At 39.7% G+C, this 23,793-nt stretch overlaps 2 protein-coding genes across 4 annotated transcripts in view; both read right to left on the bottom strand.

Moving 5' to 3' along the window:
• Positions 1-3,339: 3,339 nt before the first annotated feature.
• Positions 3,340-7,585, bottom strand: edn1 (endothelin 1). The gene is made up of 5 exons (XM_038275159.1): positions 7,425-7,585; positions 7,179-7,335; positions 6,330-6,464; positions 6,149-6,223; positions 3,340-4,434 (listed from the first exon to the last, which is right to left on the bottom strand). Exons 1-5 carry the CDS (start codon positions 7,483-7,485, stop codon positions 4,299-4,301), a joined length of 564 nt encoding a protein of 187 aa, XP_038131087.1. The 5' UTR covers positions 7,486-7,585; the 3' UTR covers positions 3,340-4,298.
• An 8,421-nt stretch (positions 7,586-16,006) lies between these two features.
• Positions 16,007-23,793, bottom strand: part of hivep1 (HIVEP zinc finger 1) — a 75,552-nt gene continuing 67,765 nt past the window's right edge. For all 3 annotated transcript variants that reach the window (XM_038275155.1, XM_038275157.1, XM_038275158.1), the window contains exons 7-9: positions 21,997-22,098; positions 18,709-19,205; positions 16,007-17,429 (exon numbers count right to left, since the gene is read on the bottom strand). In XM_038275155.1, coding sequence (XP_038131083.1) covers positions 16,530-17,429; positions 18,709-19,205; positions 21,997-22,098 — 1,499 coding nt within the window. In that variant the 3' untranslated portion in view covers positions 16,007-16,529. The remainder of the gene's footprint in view (positions 17,430-18,708; positions 19,206-21,996; positions 22,099-23,793) is intronic.

Here is a 23,793-nt window from a genome sequence, read left to right as displayed (position 1 = left end):
GCTGCGTCCGGACTTGTCAGGGAGCATTAGGGAGGTGTTGCACAGCAGAGCAGATGAAACGACTTATTTTAAAAGAAAAACAGAAGAGGTTGCACTTGACTTTCTGCAGCAGGGAGATACAGATGTGTGGAAGAGTCTGTGACTCAGCAGCTGAACATAATGACTTGGATCTGAGGAGATAATAGAGCAAATTCTGCTGAGCTCAGTTTTTAAAGAAGACGAGGATCATTACAGGCTTGAAAACAAACACAGAGCTGGATATGTGTTTAAATCCAGCCTGCTGACAGAATCCGCTCCAGGATTGTTGGGATTCTGTGTTTACCTCTGATTTGGAGCCCAGATTAAAGGGCTGAGAGCTGCTCCTCATCCTCCACATCACATCGTTCTCTTTCTCCACAAACTCTCACTTTTTGTTTTGCTCTTTCCTCAGCTGGAGGTGAACCTGCAGGAATACAGATTGCTTCATTAAACACGCTGAGACTTGTTTGAACCTCACAGTCAGGTGGCAAAATGATCAACATTAATAGATTTATTACTTGCAAAACAAGAGCTGTGATTAACAAATTTCCCGGCATACCGCTGCTCCCTCAAAACAGATAAACAAGAATCAATTATTGCTACTACTGTAAAAACTTCAAGCTAACATTCATACATTACAAAGCTTTTCCAGCTCCTTTAAAGTAATTTATGTTGTACATTTTTCGGGGAAATGGGAAAGCGTGCAATTCAATTCTATTCAGTTTATTTCTATAGCTCCAATTCCCAACATGTCATCTCAGGTCACTTTCCAGTTCACCAGATCGTCCAGTCAGACTGATTCAACGTTTTCTATCTAAGGAAAACCAGCTGATTGCATCGACTAATTGACTCTTCAGCAATCCCTCACGACAGTGGAGAGGAAAAACTCCCTTTGAACAGGAAGAAACCTCCAGCAGAACCAGGCTCAGTGTGAGCGGCCATCTGCTGAGGCCCACTGGGGTTCAAGGAGACAGAAGCAGACATAGAAAAAGAAGCATAGATACAAAAGGCAACTGTCAACCAGCTTCACAGGCGGCCCCGTCCAGGAAACACACAGCCAGGCAGACGAGCTCCGAGCCAGCTCCCATGTCAGAGGATGAAGAGAGCACATCCAGTTAGTCACAGTCAGAGAAACAGGACTACACTGGAAAACAGGCCGTGACGTCACAAACCAGGAGGTGGCAGTAGTGTTCTTTGACAAACATGGATGCCTCCAGTAAAGCTCATTCAGATGAAAATTACTCTAAATTAAAAACACTGATCATTTATTGAACAGGATGGAATCATTTCAGATTTAAAGTACTTTTAGAAGTTAATATTCTGAATATTTTTCCTTAAAGTAAAGAAATTTGTGTGATTTTGCACTTAATACAGTTGCGCAGTAACAGTATAAAGTTTAAAGCATCTGTCCTAACATTTTGTTTCCTTCATTACTTGTATTTTTGTCATTTAAATAGTTTTAAAAACTACTTTTATACTTTTACTTGATTAAAAAGTTTATCCTTTAACTTCTACAAAAGTATTTTTAAAGCAGTAGGATTTATATTTCTACTGGATTAAATAAATATTAATACTTTTGACTCCTCTGCTGCTCTATATATTAAAGCATGCATTGGAGGAAGCTGGAGTACCAGGGGGGAGTCCAACCATGCACAGGGAGAACATACTGGTTAGAGTTTAAAGCTTTAAGAACAAAGTTTAAATCTTCATGGAGGATTTTTTTTTTTTGCTGCTTTCATGGCTGTAGTAAGATGTGAAAAAATAAATAAATAATTAATGATGCAACATGAAGATGTTTCTGAACTCTGCACTGCAAAAAGTGCCCATTTTACCAAGTCTATCAATCTTAGATCTATAACCAAAGTGTTTTTGATCTTCTAAAATGAGTTATTTTATTGTAACTTAGTATATTTTATTATTAAACAAAAAAAAAAACACAAAAAAATGAAATGTTAGAACTGTAAATATACATTAATATGTTTATATTACTCTTTTTATGTAATTTTGACTGATTTTTAAGGCTGCACTTAAAAAAAATGAAATTGTCTAGATAGCTGTTCTTATTCCTAAATTTCTTTTTGTATACACTTATGAAAACAAAATGACTACCGGTAAATAAATCTGTCTAAAAATCTATTTATTAATTTGATGCGCTAAGCAAGAGCAGATTCCGTTAGATTATTAATCTTATTTTGAGATGATTCTACCAAAATAAGAGCAACAGTGTGGAGCTCTGAGCAAAAATTGGATAAGTTTATGTCCTGAAATATGAAACTTCTATGAAGCTTTTTTAACTTCATGTTTATTTTTTTTTTAGATTAGTGTGTCTTGATTTCTCTTTGGTTTAATCGCTTTTTGAAGGGATTTTATGATCCGTTTTTATAATGACGAAGAGATTTGGGGATTTTTCTGTCCTCAAACTAATATTTACGGAGCCCCTCTGATGACATGGTCAAAAAAATGTTTAATTGTGGCCACGAAGTAGTATTTCGCGGCCACGCAATAAAGTATAACGTGCGCACGAAATACTTATTAATATCATTCCTGGACAACTGGGTAAGCAAATCGAGCGCGCCTTCTCTAAGGTCTAAGGCGCGCTCGATTTGCTTACCCAGTCAGTCTCCGCCAGTCACGTGACATTTGTTGCTAAGACGCCATTTTAGGTGGAAAAGGCGTAATGTAAACAACCGCAGCATAGCTAAACGAAGGACTAAAGGCCCGTTTACATAGCAGCCTGTCCAAGATAAGTCATTACAGTTAACATAAGCCTGAAAACAGGGGCGGATTTATTCATATTATTAATAAGTATTTCGTGCGCACGTTAAACTTATTGCGTGGCCACGAAGTAGTATTTCGCGGCCAAGCAATAAGTTTATCGTGCGCGCGAAATACTACTTCGTGGCCACAATTAAACTTTTTTTTTGACCATGTCATCAGAGGGGCTCCGTAAATATTAGATATTATAAACTTGAAAAAAACTGAAAAACAAATCACTGAAAATATACATAAACATTTCTTTTCTTGAAATTAGCATCTTTCCTCGTTTTGAGCAGGTAAGAGCTTTACCAATAGAATAAAATGATTTACGTTTAAAGCAACTCCATTAACTTTTTTTTTAAGTGAATAGTTATAAAAAAGTTATCTTCTTTTAAAGACAAAATATCTTTTCTTCTCATATTAAAGGACAAATAGATGCATTTGAAGAAAACATGACTCATTTCAGTCAAATTCTGCAGAGTTGGAGGAGTTCAGATTCTCCCTCTTCCTGCTTTTTCTGCTTCCGGAGGAAAAACCACCAACAGTAACCAAGGAGACGATCTGTTAGCGATAAATAAATTTATTATTGTTCAGCCAGAACTCGGCACCATTTCACAGAAATGAACCCAGCAAACATGAGACGGACCAATATGGCCTCCGTAGGAATAAATAAATAAATCAGAGGAGAACATAAATTACAGGAATGAGGTTAAAAATAAAAAAAGTCCAAGCAGCTGCAGGAGACCAAAGGTTCTGGTTTCAGTCATTAACACCTTCACTCTCCTCTTTCTTTTGAAATGCTTCTTTCCCAGTTTGACTCCTGGTCCGAGTTGTTTTCCCAGTAGACGGCTCCAGTGTCCAGGAAAACAGGAAGGGTCAGAAAACGGAGACGCGGTGCGGAATCTGTCCCGATACTCAGCAGGAGGAGTCTGCCATGTTTTCAGCTTATTCCAGATTTAAATCCATCAAAGCGTCTGAACAGAAGTGGTTTCATTTCTGGGCTTCACTGAGATGCTTTATTACCTGAGAATTTAAAAAAAGAGCTTTAAGGATCATAAAAGATCCTAAAATGTAATTTCTCTCCTAGAAATCGTGTTTCGTTTTATCTTACTGAAGAAAAAACTGATTTTATTTTAATGTGTCTAAACTTTGTCAGGCTGTGAAATAGGAGAGAAAATCAGCTTTCAGGATGAAGATCAGATTTTCCTTAAACCCTCTGAATCCGGACTTTTCTATATCTTCCTTTTATGGCTTTTTTAATTGTCTTATTAAATGTTTCTAATATTTTCTGTCTTTTTAGACAAACAATAAAAGTCTGAAAAAAAAAAAAGTCCGTTCATGTTTTCCGTGGGACTGGAATCCAGAGGTTTCTGTGTTTTTCTTCCAGTTTGGGAATCGGCTCTGCGTGTTTTCCACCTGAGGGGCTGAAGCTCAGGGGCCCGCCGCCCCGCAGGCACGTTCAGTTCTGGACACGGCCCTGCCGCTGCGTTCAGCGAGTTGTCAGAGATCGAAGCTGGTCCCGTTTAGGAGGCGGAGCTCTCGCCCTGCCACGCTCTCGCCCGGTGGGGACCCCTCGCCGCTGACTTCTCCAGCAGCAGGCGGGTCCTCAGAACGGCCCTGAGCGCCGCGGCCCGTTTGCTGCTGCTGATGATGTTAGACCTGCAGAGAGACACAAACAGACATCAGACACCAGAGCGAAGACATCTAGATAAAAACACCCGAAATCTGATTGGTTTCCAATTTTTTAGGTAGTTTCATGTTTTCAATCCTGGGATCTATGGAGCAACTTTTGGTCCATTATTGTACAAAGAGCACGTTTATATGGAAATATAAAAAAAAAAAAAATCCTGAAATGAAAATCTGAAAAACATTTTACTCAAAAAAGGGTTTTAAAAGTGACTTTGCCTTTTTCTTACATCTTGTTTTTTTTCACATATTTGTTGTTTTTCCATTTTATTTTTCCTCTTCCACAGATTCTATATTTCCTTTCTTAATCTTGCTTTCAGATTGAGTTCTAAGGTTTTCATTCATTGTAAACTGTGTTTTCTACGTTTTTTCAGCAACAATAATAGAACAAAATTAAAAAGTTTTGGATTTTTATCAAACTGAGTTTTTTTAGTAAAGTCGTTTTTTTGGCTGATTAAGGAAAAGGATGTGGATGGTTATGGATCATCTTTAAATTTTTAAAATGTATGTAAATGTAAACTGTAAATAGTTTGATCACCAAATGGTTTCAGCTTTAAGCCAAGTTGGACATTTTTATTTTTCTTATTTTGTTTTTATTTGTCACCATAAAAGAGACGTCATCCAGATGAAGTGTCCATTTCTGGAGCAGGGATTTAATCCTAATGCGTCTTCTAATGCAGCCAGTGGCGGTGCTAGATCAAATGTATCAGGGGGCCGGGGGGGCAGCGTGTTTTTTTTTTATGGGGGAACAGGAAAGCATGAAACAAAAAAAGGAATTCATATTTATTAAGAGAGCTGCATGAAGTGACATTTCCATTCAGTTAGGTTTAATTAAAATTCTACGTCTTCAAACTAAAAACATTTTGGGCTTGAAAATATTTTGGATTATCATTAAAATCAAAATCAAAATCCATTAGCAAAGCAAAAAAAGCAGCTCAAAAAAATTGTAGCTATATAAATATCTAAAAGATCAAATAAATATATTATTTGGAATATTAGGTCCATTCATAATTTAGGAATTTTACATATTTTTGACTAAATGTAAGTGAAAATTATTGTTTTTTTGTTTGTTTTTTTAATAAAATTTGAATTAGAACTAAAAAAAAAACCCTGATAAATTCAGCTGTAAAAATTATATTTTTTTTATTGTTTAAAAAAAAATAGCAGATGAAAACTGGGATCTTATCTCAATAGCGCTGAAGCTATAATCTTATTTTATTTAAAATAATTAGTAAAACAGAATTTGTAAAGAAAAAAAAGTGAAATAGATCCAAGGGACCCATCAGTAACCATGTCTGTTCCAGCGCAGATCATCATTAGAATTTCTTTTAATATTATGCATGGTTCAGGGGCCATAACATGATCTGCAGGGGCACTGGCCCCCATTGGCCCCTGTCTAGAGCCGCCCATGGCTGCAGCATGAAGCTGTGATTCATGGATCTTCAGTCAGAAAGGATGAAGTTCAGGTTTGTTCCTCATCTAATTGAGCTTAATGGTTTGATGGATCGCAGACACGCAGCAGAAGCGGAGCTTTCAGTGGAAACATGACGCGACACGAAGGTTCCCACGGAGGAAGGAATGAGCTGCAGGGATCAGCAGCCGTGGATGTTCTGTTCCTGACTCCCTGCGTGGAACTCTCTCACTCCTTCCAACACAAACTTTTTACCCACTCGGAGATTTTCCTCACCTGTTGGGCCCACCCGTGTCTTCTCTCTGTCCGTGGGCTGGGGAGCGGTTTCGCGCGCCTTCCACCGTCTCAGACCTGCGTGCACGTGATCACATTCCAGTCAGCGTCACTCAAACCAGTTCCCACGATCACGCAGGTGGCAGTGTTTTTTTTTTTATCTCTAATTATTATTTTCTCTCACCTGAGGCAGAAGTTCGTGCAGCTGCTGTCGTTTCCACGCAGACACAGACAGCGGGGGGTGCTCCTGGTTGCCATGGTGTCCGAGAGCGCGCGCTTTGCCCTGGGCGCGTTCCCCAGTCCGTAGGAGACCACGCGCCTGGATGGAGAGAAGAGATGATAGAAAAGTTAAAAAAACAACAACAAACTAAAGGAGAAAATCAGGAATAAATCAGCTGATCGGACCTTATTGCGCATGCGCAAAAAGATGAAAGCATTCCTGGTTATTTGATCCCTTTTTAAACTCCTGCTCTCATTGTTTTATTTTGATTTTTTTAAAAGGCTAATGTTTACCTTCTTTCAAATTTACTTTCAGGAAACTTATTTTATTTTTTCAAGAAAAATAAAATAATTTATTTCTACCACAGAAAGTTTCGTTTTTCTTTGATCATACTTTAATAGGGAAATAGACTCTTTATCTCTCAAATATCTTTAAACGAAACCAGATCCGAGCCTCATTAAAAGGATCTAATCTCTTTCTAACATGATATCCGATCATATTTGTTTTAATATTAAGTCTAAAACTAATTAATGGCACATTAATAGAGAAAACAGGAAAATGTTTATTTATTTAAAGTTAATAGAAGAAGCAATAAAATATAAAGTATTATTATAGGAACTAAATCCTCCTGATTTAGTTAGAAAGTTATTCTCCCGGAATAAACTAGAAACTGAAAGGAGTTAATATTTGTCCTGCGTGGATCACCTGCTCCACGGTTAAGATGTTCTGATAACAAAGATTTTCTAAAGATAATTTAAAAACATTTTTTGTTTAAAGCTCCAGTTGAGTTCAGGCCCCCCTCCCCGCACTCACTCAGGTGTGTTGACCCAGATGATGTCCAGGTGGCAGAAATAGACGCACTCTTTGTCCAGGAAAGTTGCGCAGGAGCAGCGCTTGTTGCGCACATGGCGCTGCGCCCGGGCGGCTGCGGCGGCAGCAGATTGCGGCTCTGCGGCTGGCGCAGACAGACCTGGGAGGAAAGCAGGTGGAAAGTCAGCTGCTGACAGTTTTTCACTAACTGTTTTAGTTTTAGTGAGCTAATCAAAGGGAATCTCTTACCTGTGCAGAAGATCCAGGAAAGCGTCACTGACAGCACGGAAATCCAAACCATTGAATCCATGTTTGTTTGTAAAATATGAGCAGAAATAATCCTTCAGATATGAACAGATGGTTATGAATCCGTCAGAGGTTCCCTGATGGTACTGAGGCTCCACATGTGCAGCGCTGCGGCTTTATATGCAGCCTCCTCCTCCTCCTCCTCCTCTGAGGTTTGTTTGTCCCTTTAGGTTTAAACTCGACCTGTGCCACAGTGGTGCGCTGCAGCTTTCAGCCAGCAGGCGGCGCAGTTTCCCCCGCAGAGGTGATCAGAACTGAAGTCAAACTGTTTAGAATGAAAGCAGAGCTGCCAAGGTCAGAGCCAGCGGTTTTATCTCTGCGGGTTTTCTCTCTAATCTAACCCAGAAACGGAGGAATAATAACATAAAAAACTCAAATAAAACCCTCAGGCCTCCATGGCCACTTCAGCAGGATTTAACTAATTTTAGGTGACTAAAAAAAGAATAAAATACTGCATGAAATGTTTAAGATAGTAATCATTTATAAACAGGTATGGTCAAACTTCCAGAACTACAGCTTCTAGATGCCTCCCTTCTTCAGTTCACCTGGATGAAGCTCTGCAGAGGAAACTGCAAGCATACAGCTGTCCTACAGGGGGCGCTCTTAGCTAAAGAGTCACTGCTTCCCGCAACAAGTTTAACAAAAAAGTTTAAAATCATTTCCAGCCAATAGTGTTTTTGGAATCCATGAGAAGACCTTATTACCTTTGGAAAATAAAAAAAAAATGGATATTTTGATGATTAAAAATTATGTCAATATAATAAGAAGAAACGCCAACTTGCCCGAATATATAAAGAAAGATAACTAAAGTGTTTTTATGAGAAATTCATGAAAAAACATTCTGAGAGTGAAAGAAATGCATTTTTTTTTCAGTCCAACATCACCTTAGAGGCATTAAAGCTGATACTGGCACTTACATGTTTTAGTTTATAAACCTAAATATAATTGTTAACTAGGCTTATTAACTTTTTTACTTTTCAATTAACTTTTTACCTTTTTTTTTACTTTTTTTTCTTCAGTTTAATTTACAGTAGATAATCTGTCTTTCAAGGGCTCTTCTAATTGGTCAAATGCCAAAAAAAGATGTACAGCCGGGTAGCAGCATCTATGCTGAATGTCTGGATGTAGATCTTGTGCTTCTTTAAATAATAAAGGGTTAAAACCTTCAACAATAAATGACTCTAAGAAAGAGATTTTAACCCAGACACCCAGATGAAACAAAATACTTTAAAAAGAGGAGAAATTAAACCCATTTTTATCTGGTTTGCACTAACTTTCAGGGGCAGATTTAGGAAATTTGGGGCCCTAGGCAAAGACAGGCAGGGGGCCCTCTGAATGGAGAAGAAAACACATAGAACAGACCCATTATCCAGATAGAGAAATGTTAATAGAATAGACATCCATTATCTGTTCTAGGTTTTGTCCCTCTCTTCTTTTCCCTTTGGCAAATGTTTAGAAAGTGACATAAATGTTTTTTTTTTTTTTTTTTTCTTCTGCTTTGTCAAAATTTCTAATTTCATATGTTATAGTTAAAAATATAAAAGATAAAAGTTTCGATTAGGGATGCACGATATTGGGATTTTGGCCGATATCCGATATGCCGATATTTTAAAACTCATGTAGCCGATAACCGATATCGATACCGATGTTAAAGCTGGACAAAAATAAGTAGTCATTGAAAATAGCAGTTTTGTTATCCATTTCTGACACTTTGAAAAATAATATACTCAAATATATTTTCATATGCTGATATCAAATAGATTTTTAAAAACGCGGTATCGATCTATTTTACTTTCAAAATCTCCTGAAATTTCATCGTTCTGTTACAAACTCTCGTGATATTTTGCAAATTCTTGTGAGATTTTGTTAGTAAAATAGATCGATACCGCGTCAATATATCAACATATAAAAATATGGCAACATTTGGTGAATTTTCAGGGGGATTTCGTAGCATAACGATGACATATAGCAATATTTCATTAGTAAAAGAGATTGATATGGTGTTTTTAAATGGCAATATATCAGCATATGAAGATATTGGGATATTTTAATGGATCAATATTTTTTCCCTCGTCTTTAGAAGTTTTTAAGTCTGTAAAAAAGAAGTTTTTGAGAAAGAAAAAGAAGTAGTATTTTATATATTTTTTTTAGACTTTAGAAACTCAGAAGCTGATCAAATATCGGGTTAAATATCGGTGGGGGGTGGGCGATGTCCGATATTCAGTTTTAGGGCCGATACCGATAGGGGGCTGATTATATCGTGCATCCCTAGTTTCGATTAAATAATTAATGAGAAAACATTTGAAAGGTTTTCATTGAATTAGAGCCATAAAATCCATGTTTTGATCCAGAGATCACTTTAGCAACACAAGTCTTTAACTTTGGTGCAAAACCTTTGTGGATCAGCAAGTCACTCCTTATATTCAGTTTATTTCTATAACGCCAATTTACAACACATTTCATCTCAAGGCACTTTACTAAACATTAAACAAACCTGCATTCTAACTCTAACCTACGTATAAAACTTGATCTAAAAATGTCCCTTAGATCATTTATTTAACAAACTGCTGATAACTGAACTGAAAGATGAAGCAAGAATGGATTAGATACAAAAAATAAAGGATTTCCCCGTTTAGATTTCAGCTTTATTTATTTCATCATCGTATTATATTAAATATATAATACGATGAATTAAATATTTAAACAAAAAAAACTTTTCTTACGGAAATAATAACTAAAATGATGGAGCACTGATGACTGAGACTGTCTGTGTAAAAGGCACATTGAAAAAACAGCATTCCTTTGAAATAAATTCAGCTCAGTTTATTTATAATTTATATATATTCTTCACAACACGTCAGATTTAAGGTTTAAATTTTTCTATGAAAGTAAAATCATCCGATTGCATTAATTCGTTAACTTTGCAGGATTCTCGCCCCCTGGATGAGCAGGTAGAGACAGTAGATATTCACTTGTATTTTGCCTTTTACTCTACGGCAATCCCTGAAACACAGAGCATGCATGCAGTGACAGTGGAGAGGAAAACTCCCTTTAAATGTGAACGTACGTCCAGCAGAACCAGAACCGGACTCAGTGTGAGCGGCCGTCTGCTGAGGCCAACTGAGGTTCTAGAAATAGAAAAGGATCATTGAAGCATTGATCCATAAGTATTTTCTATGTTAGAAAAGGTAGATCAGATCCGCAGGTGGCTGTCTGGCAAATAAACAACTCAACAGATGAGCTCTGAGCCAGTTTCATACCAAAAAACTATGAAGTAGATCACATTCAGTTACTCACAGTAAAAGCTGGACCCACAGGTATGTCTGGGAGAGAAACAGGACTAAACACTGGCCTGACTCTATCATCTATAATCTAAGTTGTTCATGGCAGCAGCACAGCTGATATTTCTCTGGGCTTATGTAAAAAAAAAAAAACTACTTAATTAAATGTTTTAATTCTATTGTTGGAGTCATTCTGATTTGTATGTTTGTAAAAACTAACTGTGAGTAACTGTGTTCCCTAGAGATATAGAACCTAAACTTCAGGCAGATACAGTGTTTAAACAGTCTGGTTAAAAGATAAACTGAAAAGTTCCCTTATTTAAAAGATTGATTCCAAACTGGGGGAACTAATAGTCTACAGTTTCTTTTCTTGACCAGGTTACAGTTAAAACAATACTGACAACTTTTGACTTCTGTAAAAGAAAAACATTCCTTGAAAGAATGGAAGGTAAAATATTACGCTTCTAATAACTACAGCACGGACCGGTCTGTGTTAAAGATAAACTGAGAAATTCCTGAGAAATACAGAAACTAGAATTAATTACTTCTATTGAATACAATCAGTTTATTTATAAACCGTCAATTCAAAACTTATCTCATCAGAAGGCCTTTATAGACAACTTCTGGAAACTACAGACCCGTCTTCATAAAAGAGGAACTGAAAAATGTTATTTCCTTATAATTGATAATAACAATAATAAAGCATCTGTGTAAAGGACAGACTTTTAATTTGTCTTATTTAAAAGGAAAGGTTTCCCAAACGAGGGGAAGCATTCTTTGCCATATTTTCCTTCTCAGGATGAATCAGAGTTTGGTTTTTATACAGCAGGACCTCTGCCTCCTTAAATGTCTGTTTCTAAATGTCCAGCAGGAGAAAATAAGCTTTGACTGTTGCTGCAACCAGGGGGGGATTTACCATTAGGCAATACCAGGCAGCTGCTTAGGGCCCCCAAGTTCCTGGGGGCCCCATAAACTCTGTTTCCATGTATGGTTAATACAAATATTCCTTAATTATGTTTTTGATAAAAGTCCTTTGGCTAAAATGCCATCAGAACGCTGATAACATTAAGTGTGTCTCAGCCCCCCCCTTCAGTGTCCACCATATTGGATCAGTCCATTTGCTGCACATGTTCAGAAAGGTCCAAACAGACAGCAGCAAACCATTTGAAAACAAACCATGCAAAGAGCAGTGTTGCCAACTTAGCGCTTTAGTCGCTATATTTAGCCACTTTTCAGACCCCTCTAGCACTTTGATTTCTAAAAAGCTCCTAGCGCCAAATCTAGAGGCTTTTTTCTGCTACTGGAGACTTTGGAGACAACATCTAAAAGCAGCGAACTCTGCTCTCCAGAGCGAGTAGATTGGTAACCCCGCCTCCTGCTCTCCTCTATCTTGTCTGCTGTCATGATTCATGCAGCTATTATTTCATCCAAATGAAAAATGGAGAACAGATAAGCAGATCATGGCTTGTCTACAGTGAAAAGAAGGACTGGGTTATTTACTTTGGCCTTTTTGGAAACACAGGAAAGAGCAATCAGCTAAGTGAGCTTAGTGCTTGGAAAAAATCTTTCATTCCTTTAGAGACAGCATGAAAAGTCAGCTGAGTACAAAACATAGAGAGGAAAACAAGAAGAAAAGGGACAAGAAGAGAGGGACACAACCTAGAACAGATACTGGATGTCTATTCTATTAACATTTATCTATCTGGAGAATGGGGCTGTTTTATGGGTTGTCTTCTCCATTCAGAGGGGCCCCTGCCTGCCTTTGCCTAGGGCCCCAAATTTCCTAAATCCGCCCCTGGCTGCAACTAAACAGTCAGGAAATCAAACATGTTGCTTCTCCAATACTGATGCATTGGATCCCAGAATGGCTGGAGCCATCAATAAATGAAACACAGCAGAAATAAGATTTAAAAACTCGCTGTTCATAAACATGAGATAGAATTCATATTTAAAAAACAAAAAAAACTTTAATTAATATATACTTACATGTGCATCCACTTTGCTGTCTCCATGGTGATATGCAACATACATTTCTTATTTTCTATTATTGCCCTGAATATGGAGGGAGTTTTGTTCCATTATTGTTGGCAAGATTTTTTTCTGGATTGCACTGAAAAAACACAATCAAGGAATGAAACGCTGAAAAATGCTTTAATCCTAAAGAGAGTAACTTTGCAGTTCCCTCTGTTTTCTGTATTTTAAATTTTCTCTTTTTCACAATGAGTTTTACAAGTTGCTTTTTTCTTCAAAATTTATTTTAGAGATGAAATTCTCTTTACGTTTGGGGGCGGACTTTCACTGGAGGGAGAATCTATGACGCATTTCTAATCATCTGTATGCACAAATTTTTTTTCCCTTTTTCTTTCTAATTTCTTGAATCATTACTTTTAGTTTTCCTGGAATAAAAAATGTAGTTCTCTTCTTACTGGAGTAGGATTGTTGCGTTCTGAGGTCAATATTTTTGCTGGAAACTGTGGTTTCACAATGTTCTATATTCCCAGGATGGACTAAAATACAATAAAATGGTTATGAACTGTCCCTAATTTTTATCTGAATGTGCTTTACTGGAGGCATCCATGTTTGTCAAAGAACACTACTGCCACCTACTGGTTAGTGACGTCACGGTGCGGTATCGGCTGTTGATCAAGTCCCAGTGCTGTATCTGGTGTTTGTCACAACGCGCTATTATCCAAGTCATCTTGAAAACATTCTTTTTCCAAATGTTGGCTACATATTACGGGTTTTTTCTCTGGCCAGAAGTTCGATGGCAAATCCTCCCTCTTCAAGTTGGCGATCCAACGACCAACCCGTCCGTGGAGGATCAGGAATCAGAAAGGTGGAATAACTCTTTTTTTCACTTTTACCCGATGTATTCCAGCATCCAGCTGCCATGCACGTGGGCATTGTCAGTTTCACTATAGCTCTGGTGAATTTCAATGGTGAAGTCCTCTGGAAATCTTCAATAATTGTTGTTGATTCTTGTAAACTTTGTTAAGCTAAGGGAAAAATATTAAATGCATAATAAAAACTGCAGAAGAAAAAATGCTGTTTGAGGCGTTTACTGACAGAAATATGCAGGAAATTTCCGTTTCTGAGCCTCCGATGAGCAGAGAGGGGTTGATCCCAGATCAGAGCTATTCAAAAAAATTTCAACCATGAAGAGACTTTTTTACTTTTTCTTTGTTAAGTAATTTTTCCTTAAGTTTCCAAGTTATTTTGAGCTTCAAAAATCTTTATCTGAATAGATTCAGTCTTCTTTCTTTCATGAACATCTAACTTATAAAGTTGTTCCAGGATTTTTGGTCTGACAGGCAGAAGAGGCCTGCAGTGACACAGGCCGTCCACCAGGGGTCTCTGTTGGGTTAGATTCAGCCTTGCTGAGGATGGATGAGTCACCTCTGAACAGGGCGGATCAGTCACATCCCTCATCTACTATTTGTAAAGAAATGAACATTAATCATCTTCTGTGAAGGAGGAGGAGGAGCTGATCTACCTGAAACCGCTGCTGCTGTTCATGGAACAGAGAGGTCAAAGGTCAGCAGCAGAAACAAAATGTCTGTTGAACCAGAAATATGCATAGAAGGAAAGTTTCTGCATGCAGAAAGTTAAGACTCATCCGGGTTTTTATGTATTCAACAACATTATTTGTCTGTTCGTCTTCTGCAGCACACAGAACCGGAGGTTCTCTCATCAGACTAAGATTCTTTGAAATAGAACTTTGTTTTTTTATGAATGTTAGTTTAAGCATTTTTGTTAGAAAAGGTGAAGGATATGGAAACTGAGGCCTGGTTTTAAAAAAATGTGGCTTTCTAATGTTCTGCAGAATATTTGTTCATTTTCTATAGTTCTGCTGCTATAGGCTTAGACTGCTGGAGGACATAGGGACCCCTTTTTCATCATTCTGCTTCATTCTATCTCTATTCTCCCACTCTGCAGAATCTGTTAGTTCAATCTCTAACGTTCTGCTCTCTCTGCTTTTTCTCATAGTAGCTTCATCTGGTCTGTTCCTGTTTGGCTGTGACTCCATCCTGGAGAGAAATATCAGCTGTGCTGCTGCCATCAACACCTTTGTTTCTAGATGTTGGAGCTTGGCCTGTTTTTCAGTGTAGTCCTGTTTCTCTGACTGTGACTAACTGGATGTGCTCTCTTCATCCTCTGACATGGGAGCTGGCTCGGAGCTCGTCTGCCTGGCTGTGTGTTTCCTGGACGGGGCCGCCTGTGGAGCTGGTTGACAGTTGCCTTTTGTATCTATGCTTCGTTTTCTATGTCTGCTTCTGTCTCCTTGAACCCCAGTGGGCCTCAGCAGATGGCCGCTCACACTGAGCCTGGTTCTGCTGGAGGTTTCTTCCTGTTCAAAGGGAGTTTTTCCTCTCCACTGTCGCTACAAGCATGCTTAGTGTGAGGGATTGCTGAAGAGTCAATGAGTCAATGCAATCAGCTGGTTTTCCTTAGATAGAAAACTTTGAATCAATCTGACTGGATGATCTGGTGAACTGGAAAGTGACCTGAGATGACATGATGTGAATTGGAGCTATAGAAATAAACTGAATAGAATCTAAAGACCTTGAATTAATCAGGAACTTCTTGAGTTTTCCTTCTGCTGATTCCAGTTGGTCTCAGAACAGGAACACAGAGGGGGAGGGGCTGGTTTATTTAAAGATGATGCAGTGTTGCTAGTGGCCTCCAGGAGCACTAAACCTAGAAATTACAGGTCTAGCGCCCCTAGTGGCTTAAAGTTACAGTGTTGCTTTGATTCAATTTTGTTTTTAGTTTTCATTTAGGTTATATTTTATGTTAAAAGTGTGAAAGTAATTCAGAAAAACATGAAATCTTCTGTAAGCACATTTTTAAAGCTGTATTTTTACTGGGATGTCAATCAGAACCTATTATTCTAATTCTGGTATATGGAGTAAACTTTGCTCCATTATTGTCATCTTTTGTAAATAAAAAAAAAGGCAATCGAGAAATGAACGTTTAAAACATTTTTTAGTAAAAAAAAAAAAAGGTTTTCAGAGTAATTAGATATATTTTCACATTATTGTTTTAAATCTGTTTTTGCTTGATTTAAAATAAATAATTTTTTTTACAGATTATATGTTTTCCCCAATTTTTTTCCCCATATTTCCTTTGATTGTGTTAAAGAAATAAAAGTTACTATTAATAGTTTATCAGAAAAGTTGGGCTTAGTTTATCCCTATTAGTTAAAATAAAACCCTGATTTTCTGTAAAAGATGCAGGCAGATGTCCGAAAGCTCCATAAACAAATATTTACTGATACAGTTAGGAATATTCATACAGCAATGTAAAGCTACCATAATGCACATACTTATATACTTATGAATCATATTGTGCACTGGATGGATTTTTAATAAATAGCTCAACACAACGTCTGTACACAGAAACATTTTCCCCCATAATCCATAGAAATCTACTCATACCGGTACAACATTAAGTCCCATCGATTTACGAGACAAATTTTCCAAAATAAATCTGAAATTCTTCTCCTTTCTTCATGTCTGTCTTCAAAATAAACACAAAGAACCACTGAATTATTTACAGCGTCCCAAAACATGAAACTCAGGAAAAAAGGCACGACCGTCTTTACAACATGTACAAAAGAAAAGCGTTGGTCATTGGGGGGGGGGGGTGATTGCACGTAACAACATCAGCATCTGTGCTTTGGCAGGAGGACAAACCCCTGAAGTGTTTTCAGTCTTACAAAGTGACGAGAGTTACAAAAAAAAAAAAAAAGAAGAAGAAGAGGGTCTCAGGTGGCGATGACGAGTCTGTCTTCGTCGTCGCTCGACGCCTCGTTGTATTCGTCGATCAGCGTCTGACGGCTGGTTGCTGTCGGTCTGGCTGCGGGGTCCGCCGGCGGCGGCTCCTGGCGCCACGGAGCTGCTGCTGGATGCTGCTGGGGGGATTTCTTCCCCTCCTCCTTCTCCACAGTCTGTGCGGGTCCCGCGGCTCCCCCCGCCGCCGTGCCACCGTGCTCAGTCCGCGGCGGCTCGCCGCTGCCCTGCCAGTCTGAGGAGCCCTGCAGAGGGCTGAGGGCCGACAGGGGGCTGAGGGAGGGGATGATGGCTGGCAGAGCGATGTTCACTATCTGCAGACCCGGCACCGCGTTCTGGGAGCCGCTCTGGGGGCCCTGGTTTGGCGTCAGGACCTGCAGGCCCAGGGCGGCGTTCAGCGTCAGCTGGGTGTTGGTGAGCCCCATCAGGTTGAGGGTCTCCAGCCCGACCGGCTGAATGGTCTGGGCCTGCAGGCCCGTCACCTGGCCCAGTGGGAAGCATGGCACCACGCTGCTGATGGGGGGCTGAGTCTGCTGGTTCTCCGGGTGCGGAGGGGGGGTCGCCGGGGGCAACGGGCTGGAGTTTCGGTGGATGACGCCCACAGCTGGGATGGTCAGCTGGACGGGCCCCGTCTGGATGGGGACGAAAGCCGTCATTCCAGCCGGAACCAGCTGGATCCCTCCGACCGGCACCATGCTGTAGGGGGAGCGGGTCGGCTGCTGGGAGTGCAGCGGCAGATGGCTGAACAGGTGCGTCTCTGCTCCCGCAGGTGGGGGCGCCGCCTGCAGGGGGAGCTGAGGCACGTAGGACGTCTGGGTGCCGCGGTCCACCGGCGTGCCGGACTCACCGGTCGCTGCAGGAGCAGCTGCAGAATCCTGTGGAGAAAGAAGCAGCGTCAGCTGTGAAGTTCAGAGCTTTATGAGGTCACTGAGGACGAGAGGTACGGAGGGAATTTTATTACAATATTGTTGCAGAAAAAAAAAAAGGTAAAGTCGTCCAGAAATTAAGTAACTTTGCAGTTTTTTTATTTCTTCATATCCATATATATATACATATATATATTAAAAACACATTTTAAAAACTATTTTTTCAAATGTTATGTATTTTTATCTTTGTATTTTATTTTTTAAATTTTCTTTTTCAGATTATAGCTTTTTGATAGTTTTAAGAGTTGCTTTCCTTTCAAATTGAGTTCCTCAGATCACCTTCTCTTCACATTGAGCCCAATCTAATGCTCACTATTGACCAATAAAAATTGTTTTGCTAACGTCTAGCCGACCAATAGAAATGCGTCCCACGCCCAGAAGTGAAGAGAATGTGATCCTAAAGAAATTTGTAAATAATACATTTTCTAAAACTCAATTTGAAGAACAAAAAATTTGAAATAATATGGAAAACATATAAAAAAAGAAAAACATGAAATTAACATATTAAATAACAAAATAAAACAACATTTAAGAAGATTTTTTAAGCGTCATTTCTGAATTGCATTTTTTTTTTTTGTTTAATATTCAATTTACAAAACATGTTGTTTTCAGCAATAGTGGAACAAGTTTTACTCCATAGAGCAGTGGTCCCAAACTCTAGTCTCTAAAGTCAGCTGTCCTGCACCCTTTAAATGCATCTGATGAAAATGAAAAAGAGAGATCATATCTCTCCTATCCTGGCTTCTCTTCATTGGCTTCCTGTTAAATCCAGAATAGAATTTAAAATCCTCCTTCTCACATATAAAGCCTTAAATGGCCAAGCTCCATCTGATATCAGAGATCTGATTGTTCCTTATGTTCCTAACAGAGCACTTCGCTCTCAATCTGCAGGTTTACTAGTGGTTCCTAGAATTTCTAAAAGTAGAATGGGAGGCAGATCTTTTAGTTATCAGGCTCCTCTCCTGTGGAACCAACTACCAGTTTTAGTCCGTGAGGCAGACACCCTGTCTACTTTTAAGGCTAGGCTTAAAACTTTCCTTTTTGATAAAGCTTCTAGTTAGAGTGGCTCAGGTTATCCTGAGCTATCTCTATAGTTCTGCTGCTATAGGCTTAGACTGCTGGAGGACATAGGGACCCCTTTTTCATCATACTATCTCATATACAGGAGTCACAGCAGGAATTAAGGAAGGATTAGGGAGGCTGGAAGGAGGGAGCATGAGAGTCTCACCTGAACGGCTTTGGAAGTCTGGCCCAAAATGGAAGCACTAATGGGAACGTCAAAGTCCGGATAGTCGATGGACATCTGCCTGCAGGGCGACACGGGGCTCATCATGTGAACCGACTCGGGGTCCGAGGTGTAGCAGTCAGAGGTGATGGTGGTGATGGGGGGGAGGGGAGCCGGACTGCAGCGAGACCCAGAGGGCTGCCGTCTGGGGGACGCCGGACTCGCCACGGGGACGGAGTCAGAGGCAGAGGACTCAGGAGGATTCAGGGGTAAGGACACGGAGCTGATGGACATCTGAGCGAGGAGAGCGCTGGGCGGGATGTCGGCCTCTTTGAGGGAGAAGTGCTGGGGGCTGGCGGACACCGACGGATTGGTGGACAGGCCCGACTCCGCCTGGCTGTCCTCCTCTTCCTCATCGTCGTTCTCCTCGTCGTCGGGTCCGTCCGAGTCGTCGCCGTCCGAGTCCTGACGATCGGTGCTGCTCATGTGACTGCGGTCACCTGAAGCAGAAGAAACTGGTGTAACTAACATCATCCACACCAACGCAGAAAACACAAATCCTGTGTACAACGCAGCTCTAGTTTTTTTTTCTTCTTCCTAGAACTGATTAAACGTGAATTTAAAATAATTTCAGAAGGACTGTTAAGTAAAATACCAGATTAGTCCTTTGAAGGGAGTCAGAGATCCACCATCAGTCATTATTTGATAGATATTGATTTTTAGATGTAAAAACTGTTCAGTCAAAATACTTAAAGCTGTTTAGTTTGAATACATTTGAATAAGACATCAGCATGTTGTTAACTCTGTAATGCATTCGTGGGAAATTATGTATGCTAGGTCCTGTAGCGCTAGCTCCATCAAGCTAAAACACTTCAAACTAAAATGGTTAAACTTTACATTTAATCTTTTTAGTTTGAACCAAAGGCGTTGAAATTCACGGAGCCCCTAAAGGGACATGGAGGGAAAAAATAAAGTTTTGCGAGATCCCGGCAAACTTTTGCGAGATCTCGCAAAAAATAAACGTTTGCGAGATCCTGCAATACTTTTTGCGAGATTTCGCAAAAGTATTGCGGGATCTCGCAAAAGTATTGCAAGATCTCGCAAAAGTATTGCGGTATCTCGCAAAAATATTGCGAAATCTTGCAAAAAAAAAAACTTTTGCGAGATCCCGTAATACTTTTGCGTAATCTCGCAAAAGTATTGCGGGATCTCGCAAAAGTATTGCGAGATCTCGCAAAAGTATTGCGGGATCTCGCAAAAGTATTGCAGGATCTCACAAAAGTTTTTTTCCCCCCTCCACGTCCCTTTAGGGGCTCCGTAGAAATTGATGAGAATGTAGAAAACACAGGAGCTGATGAAGACGAGGAGGAACAAACGGAGGAAGAAGGGAGAGTTGGCGGAAGAAGCTGTTGCTAGGAGATGCTAACATAGATGGAGAGCTATGCTACTAAGAGCACCAGGCCGTTTCTCGATTCACTAGAACGCGAGTACGGACTCGTGTTTTCGCCAGGTATGTTCTTGAGAAGAACACAGGAAAGTCTGGACTCTGGGAGAACGGGAGCACGCAGAACTAATATGGGTCAACTGGAGCAGAAGCGTACTGATGACATCACCACATTGGCTACTGCAGACAGGCTAACGTTAGGAAAAATCTGGAAAATTTGGGGGAAGAAACGCAGTGCATTGTCTAACATTGACACCAGTCAGAATAAATACAATTCAAAAAAGAAAAAAGAAAAGCTCTGGAAATGTTAGCTTTATCGCTACCCGATCCGTCCTGGAAGCACGATCCGTTCGATATATATCCTGGTTTCCAAAAAAATTTTTATTATCATGCTAAAATTAAGTATTTTTATCTTTAACTCGTGAACGAATGCTAATACACGTCTTTAAAAAAAAGTTTTATGACTCAAAGGACTAGATTTATGTTTAAATCGAAAGCCGAAAGAGTTAGCTCCTGGAAGTAGCGTAATATCCCATTTTATCAGAGTGATAAAACAGAAAGGATATTAAGACTTTTTAATTTTTTAGGAAATACATTCGTACGCTTACTATTTTTGGTAAAGGAGAAACGTCATTTAGATCTTTTTAACAAAATAAAATCGAGGGCGACTCGGCGCTAGGCTAACCACACCATGATGTCACTGCCGGAAGATGGTAGGAGGGAGGGGTTACTATATTTGGGCAAAAATGGCCGCTCCCAGACTCAGTGATTTTTTATTTTTTTACTGATTAAATTCTCTAAATTGAATTAGTTTTAGGAATAAATAATGATTCATTGATTATTCCTGGCTGACTGGACTTCTCCTTTAAAACGGTATGAAAGAGGTGGTCAGTGTTGATCAGTGGGCGGAGCTAACGTTAAGCCTGGTGTCTTAAAGCTTCCTTGTTTCCTCTTTAGTCCTCCAGTGTTCAGGAGGTAAGAGATGTGGGTCTGGTTCTGTCTTCGCCACCCGGCCGTCCTTATTTTCAACACTTTATGGAAAACTTTGTAATCCACTGTAGGTAATATTGTTACACTAAACAAATGGAATAATCACTAAATTGCAATAAAGGTCAGAAAAAAATATATGAAAATAGATTTTTTTTTTTTTAACAGGAGGTAATTCTGTTAGGGGACTGCAATGTGGAAAAGTCTGGGAACGCCTGAATTTGATTAAAAATCCTAATAAAGATGTATTTAAACATTTAAATAAGAGAAAATCTGATTTGGGGAAAAAAAAATTTTTGAAGGGAAAAAAAAGTAAAAAAAAAAAAATGATTGTCTCCAGAAAATCTGCAAAAATAAAAGCTATGATTTTGTGATGTCAAACACTGGCATGTCTGGTAGACCAGCTTCCCAAGGAAGGCAGGGATCACCATGGTGACAAATGACTTTGGAGCATCTTTCTTTAGTCGGTTTATGTTGTTGTTGTTGTTATGTTTAAATGTAAAATCAACCTTTGATCATTTCTGTCATTGGAGGAAAACGGGACGTTTCTGTGGCGCTCTGAGCCGCCAGCCTATCCGCTCCGTCACAAAGTTGGACTAAAGAACGCTCTCCGGCAGCTTCTGACTGGCTGTCTTTTTTCTAAAATTAGACGCAGCAATTTCCTCTTTCTGAACGCTGTGCCTGCCGCCCACATGCCCTCCGAGTTACCAGAGGAAGAAGCTGCCTTCAGACTTTCTAATTAGACCGAAGGAAAACTATTGATCCTCTCGTCTTCCTCTCGTTCCTCCAGAACAATCTACAGAAACCCATCATGTTTCAACATTAAATCCAACCACATATGATCCGCTGAGGCTTCATACCGGAGTCCTCTGCATCCTGATCCTCCACCACCCCTGCAGGGACCCCCATCTCCATGCACTTCTTACTGTGGGCCTTGGACTTCATGTGCTTGGTCAGATTCCCTGCAAACAGAAGAGGCAGCGAGGTGTCACAGGTGGGAAGAGCTGGAATGAAGGCAAAGAAGAGCTTTACATAACAGAGTGAGCTGCACGCAAAGGCTGAGTAACCAATGAAGACATTTTCAAACGAACGTGGGCTGCTGACTCTGAATACTGCTCTGCAGCGTTGCGTAGGAAGCAAGTTTGTATTGGAGATGGAGGAGTGACATCAGTCTGGAAGAGCTGCTGTGATGGTCATGTGCTGCTGCAGTGCATGCTCCGCCCATCAGGAGGCAGAAATGTGTTATTTTGAAACTTTATGAGTAGAAAATGTAGAAAGATGAGGCTGTTCAGAAGAGGTAAAATGGTCAGAACTGATTTTGAGGTTCATTCAAGTCAAATTCCTGCATAAAGTTTATAGTTTTTTCTTATTTAACCCTTTATAGAGCACTCAGTGAAACACTTTGAAAATAAAAAAATTCAAGCTAATAGTGTTAGAATCCAGGAAAATACCTTATTACCTTTCTAACAATAAAAAATATGGATATTTTGAAGGCAAAAGTGATTGTCAATGTAATAACGAGAAACACCAACTTGCCCAAATATGTTAAGAAAAATAACAAAAGTGCTTCTATAAGAATTCATGAAAAACACATTTTTTATTTTATAAACCTAAACATAATTGTTAACTAGGCTTATTAATTTTCTAAGTTTAAATTTTAACTTTTCAATAAGCTTTTTACCTTTTTTTCTTGTTCAATTTATTTTTTTCACCTCATCTAAATGGTCAAATGCAGAAATAAGATGTACAGCCATGTAGCAGTTTATCCTGAGCTATCTCTATAGTTCTGCTGCTATAGGCTTAGACTGCTGGAGGACATAGGGACCCCTTTTTCATCATTCTATCTCTATTCTCCCACTCTGCAGAATCTGTTAGTTCAATCTCTAACGTTCTGCTCTCTCTGCTTTTTCTCATAGTAGCTTCATCTGGTCTGTTCCTGTTTGGCTGTGACTCCATCCTGGAGAGAAATATCAGCTGTGCTGCTGCCATCAACACCTTTGTTTCTAGATGTTGGAGCTTGGCCTGTTTTCCAGTGTAGTCCTGTTTCTCTGACTGTGACTAACTGGATGTGCGCTCTTCATCCTCTGACATGGGTGCTGGCTCGGAGCTCGTCTGCCTGGCTGTGTGTTTCCTGGACAGGGCTGCCTTTTACAGCTGCCTTTTGTATCTATGCTGCTTTTTCCATGTCTGCTTCTGTCTCCTTGAACCCCAGTGGGCCTCAGCAGATGGCCGCTCACACTGAGCCTGGTTCTGCTGGAGGTTTCTTCCTGTTCAAAGGGAGTTTTTCCTCTCCACTGTCGCTACAAGCATGCTTAGTGTGAGGGATTGCTGAAGAGTCAATGAGTCGATGCAATCAACTGGTTTTCCTTAGATAGAAAACTTGGAATCAATTTGACTGGATGATCTGGTGAACTGGAAAGTGCCTTGAGGTGACGTATGTTGTAAATTGGCACTTTAGAAATAAACTGAACTGGATTTAATTCAATTATCTTTGCCGAATGGCCAGATATAGATCTTTTGCTTCTAGACCTCACTGAGGGACGGGGGTTGGGGGCGGCAACTCCATTTGTAAGGGGTATGCATGTGATCAAAAACGGTAACTTGCCCTATAAAGGGTCAATTTACGTATTTTCCGGACTATAAGCTCCACCCACTAC

This window comes from Cyprinodon tularosa, unplaced genomic scaffold (genome assembly GCF_016077235.1).
Source record: "Cyprinodon tularosa strain WSP-4 unplaced genomic scaffold, ASM1607723v1 ctg943, whole genome shotgun sequence".
Classification (NCBI taxonomy): Eukaryota; Metazoa; Chordata; class Actinopteri; order Cyprinodontiformes; family Cyprinodontidae; genus Cyprinodon; species Cyprinodon tularosa.
This window is presented reverse-complemented; position numbering and strand designations above follow the sequence as displayed.

What these genes read in the sequence shown, in the direction of transcription:
- edn1 (XM_038275159.1), bottom strand. Translation starts at nt 7,485, where the DNA reads ATGGATTCAATGGTTTGGATTTCCGTGCTGTCAGTGACGCTTTCCTGG. An exon ending in ATCTGGGTCAACACACCTGA is followed by an intron (nt 6,465 to 7,178) that starts GTGAGTGCGGGG and finishes CTCTCCATCCAG; the next exon opens with GCGCGTGGTCTCCTACGGAC. An exon ending in GACACGGGTGGGCCCAACAG is followed by an intron (nt 4,435 to 6,148) that starts GTGAGGAAAATC and finishes GTCTCTCTGCAG; the next exon opens with GTCTAACATCATCAGCAGCA.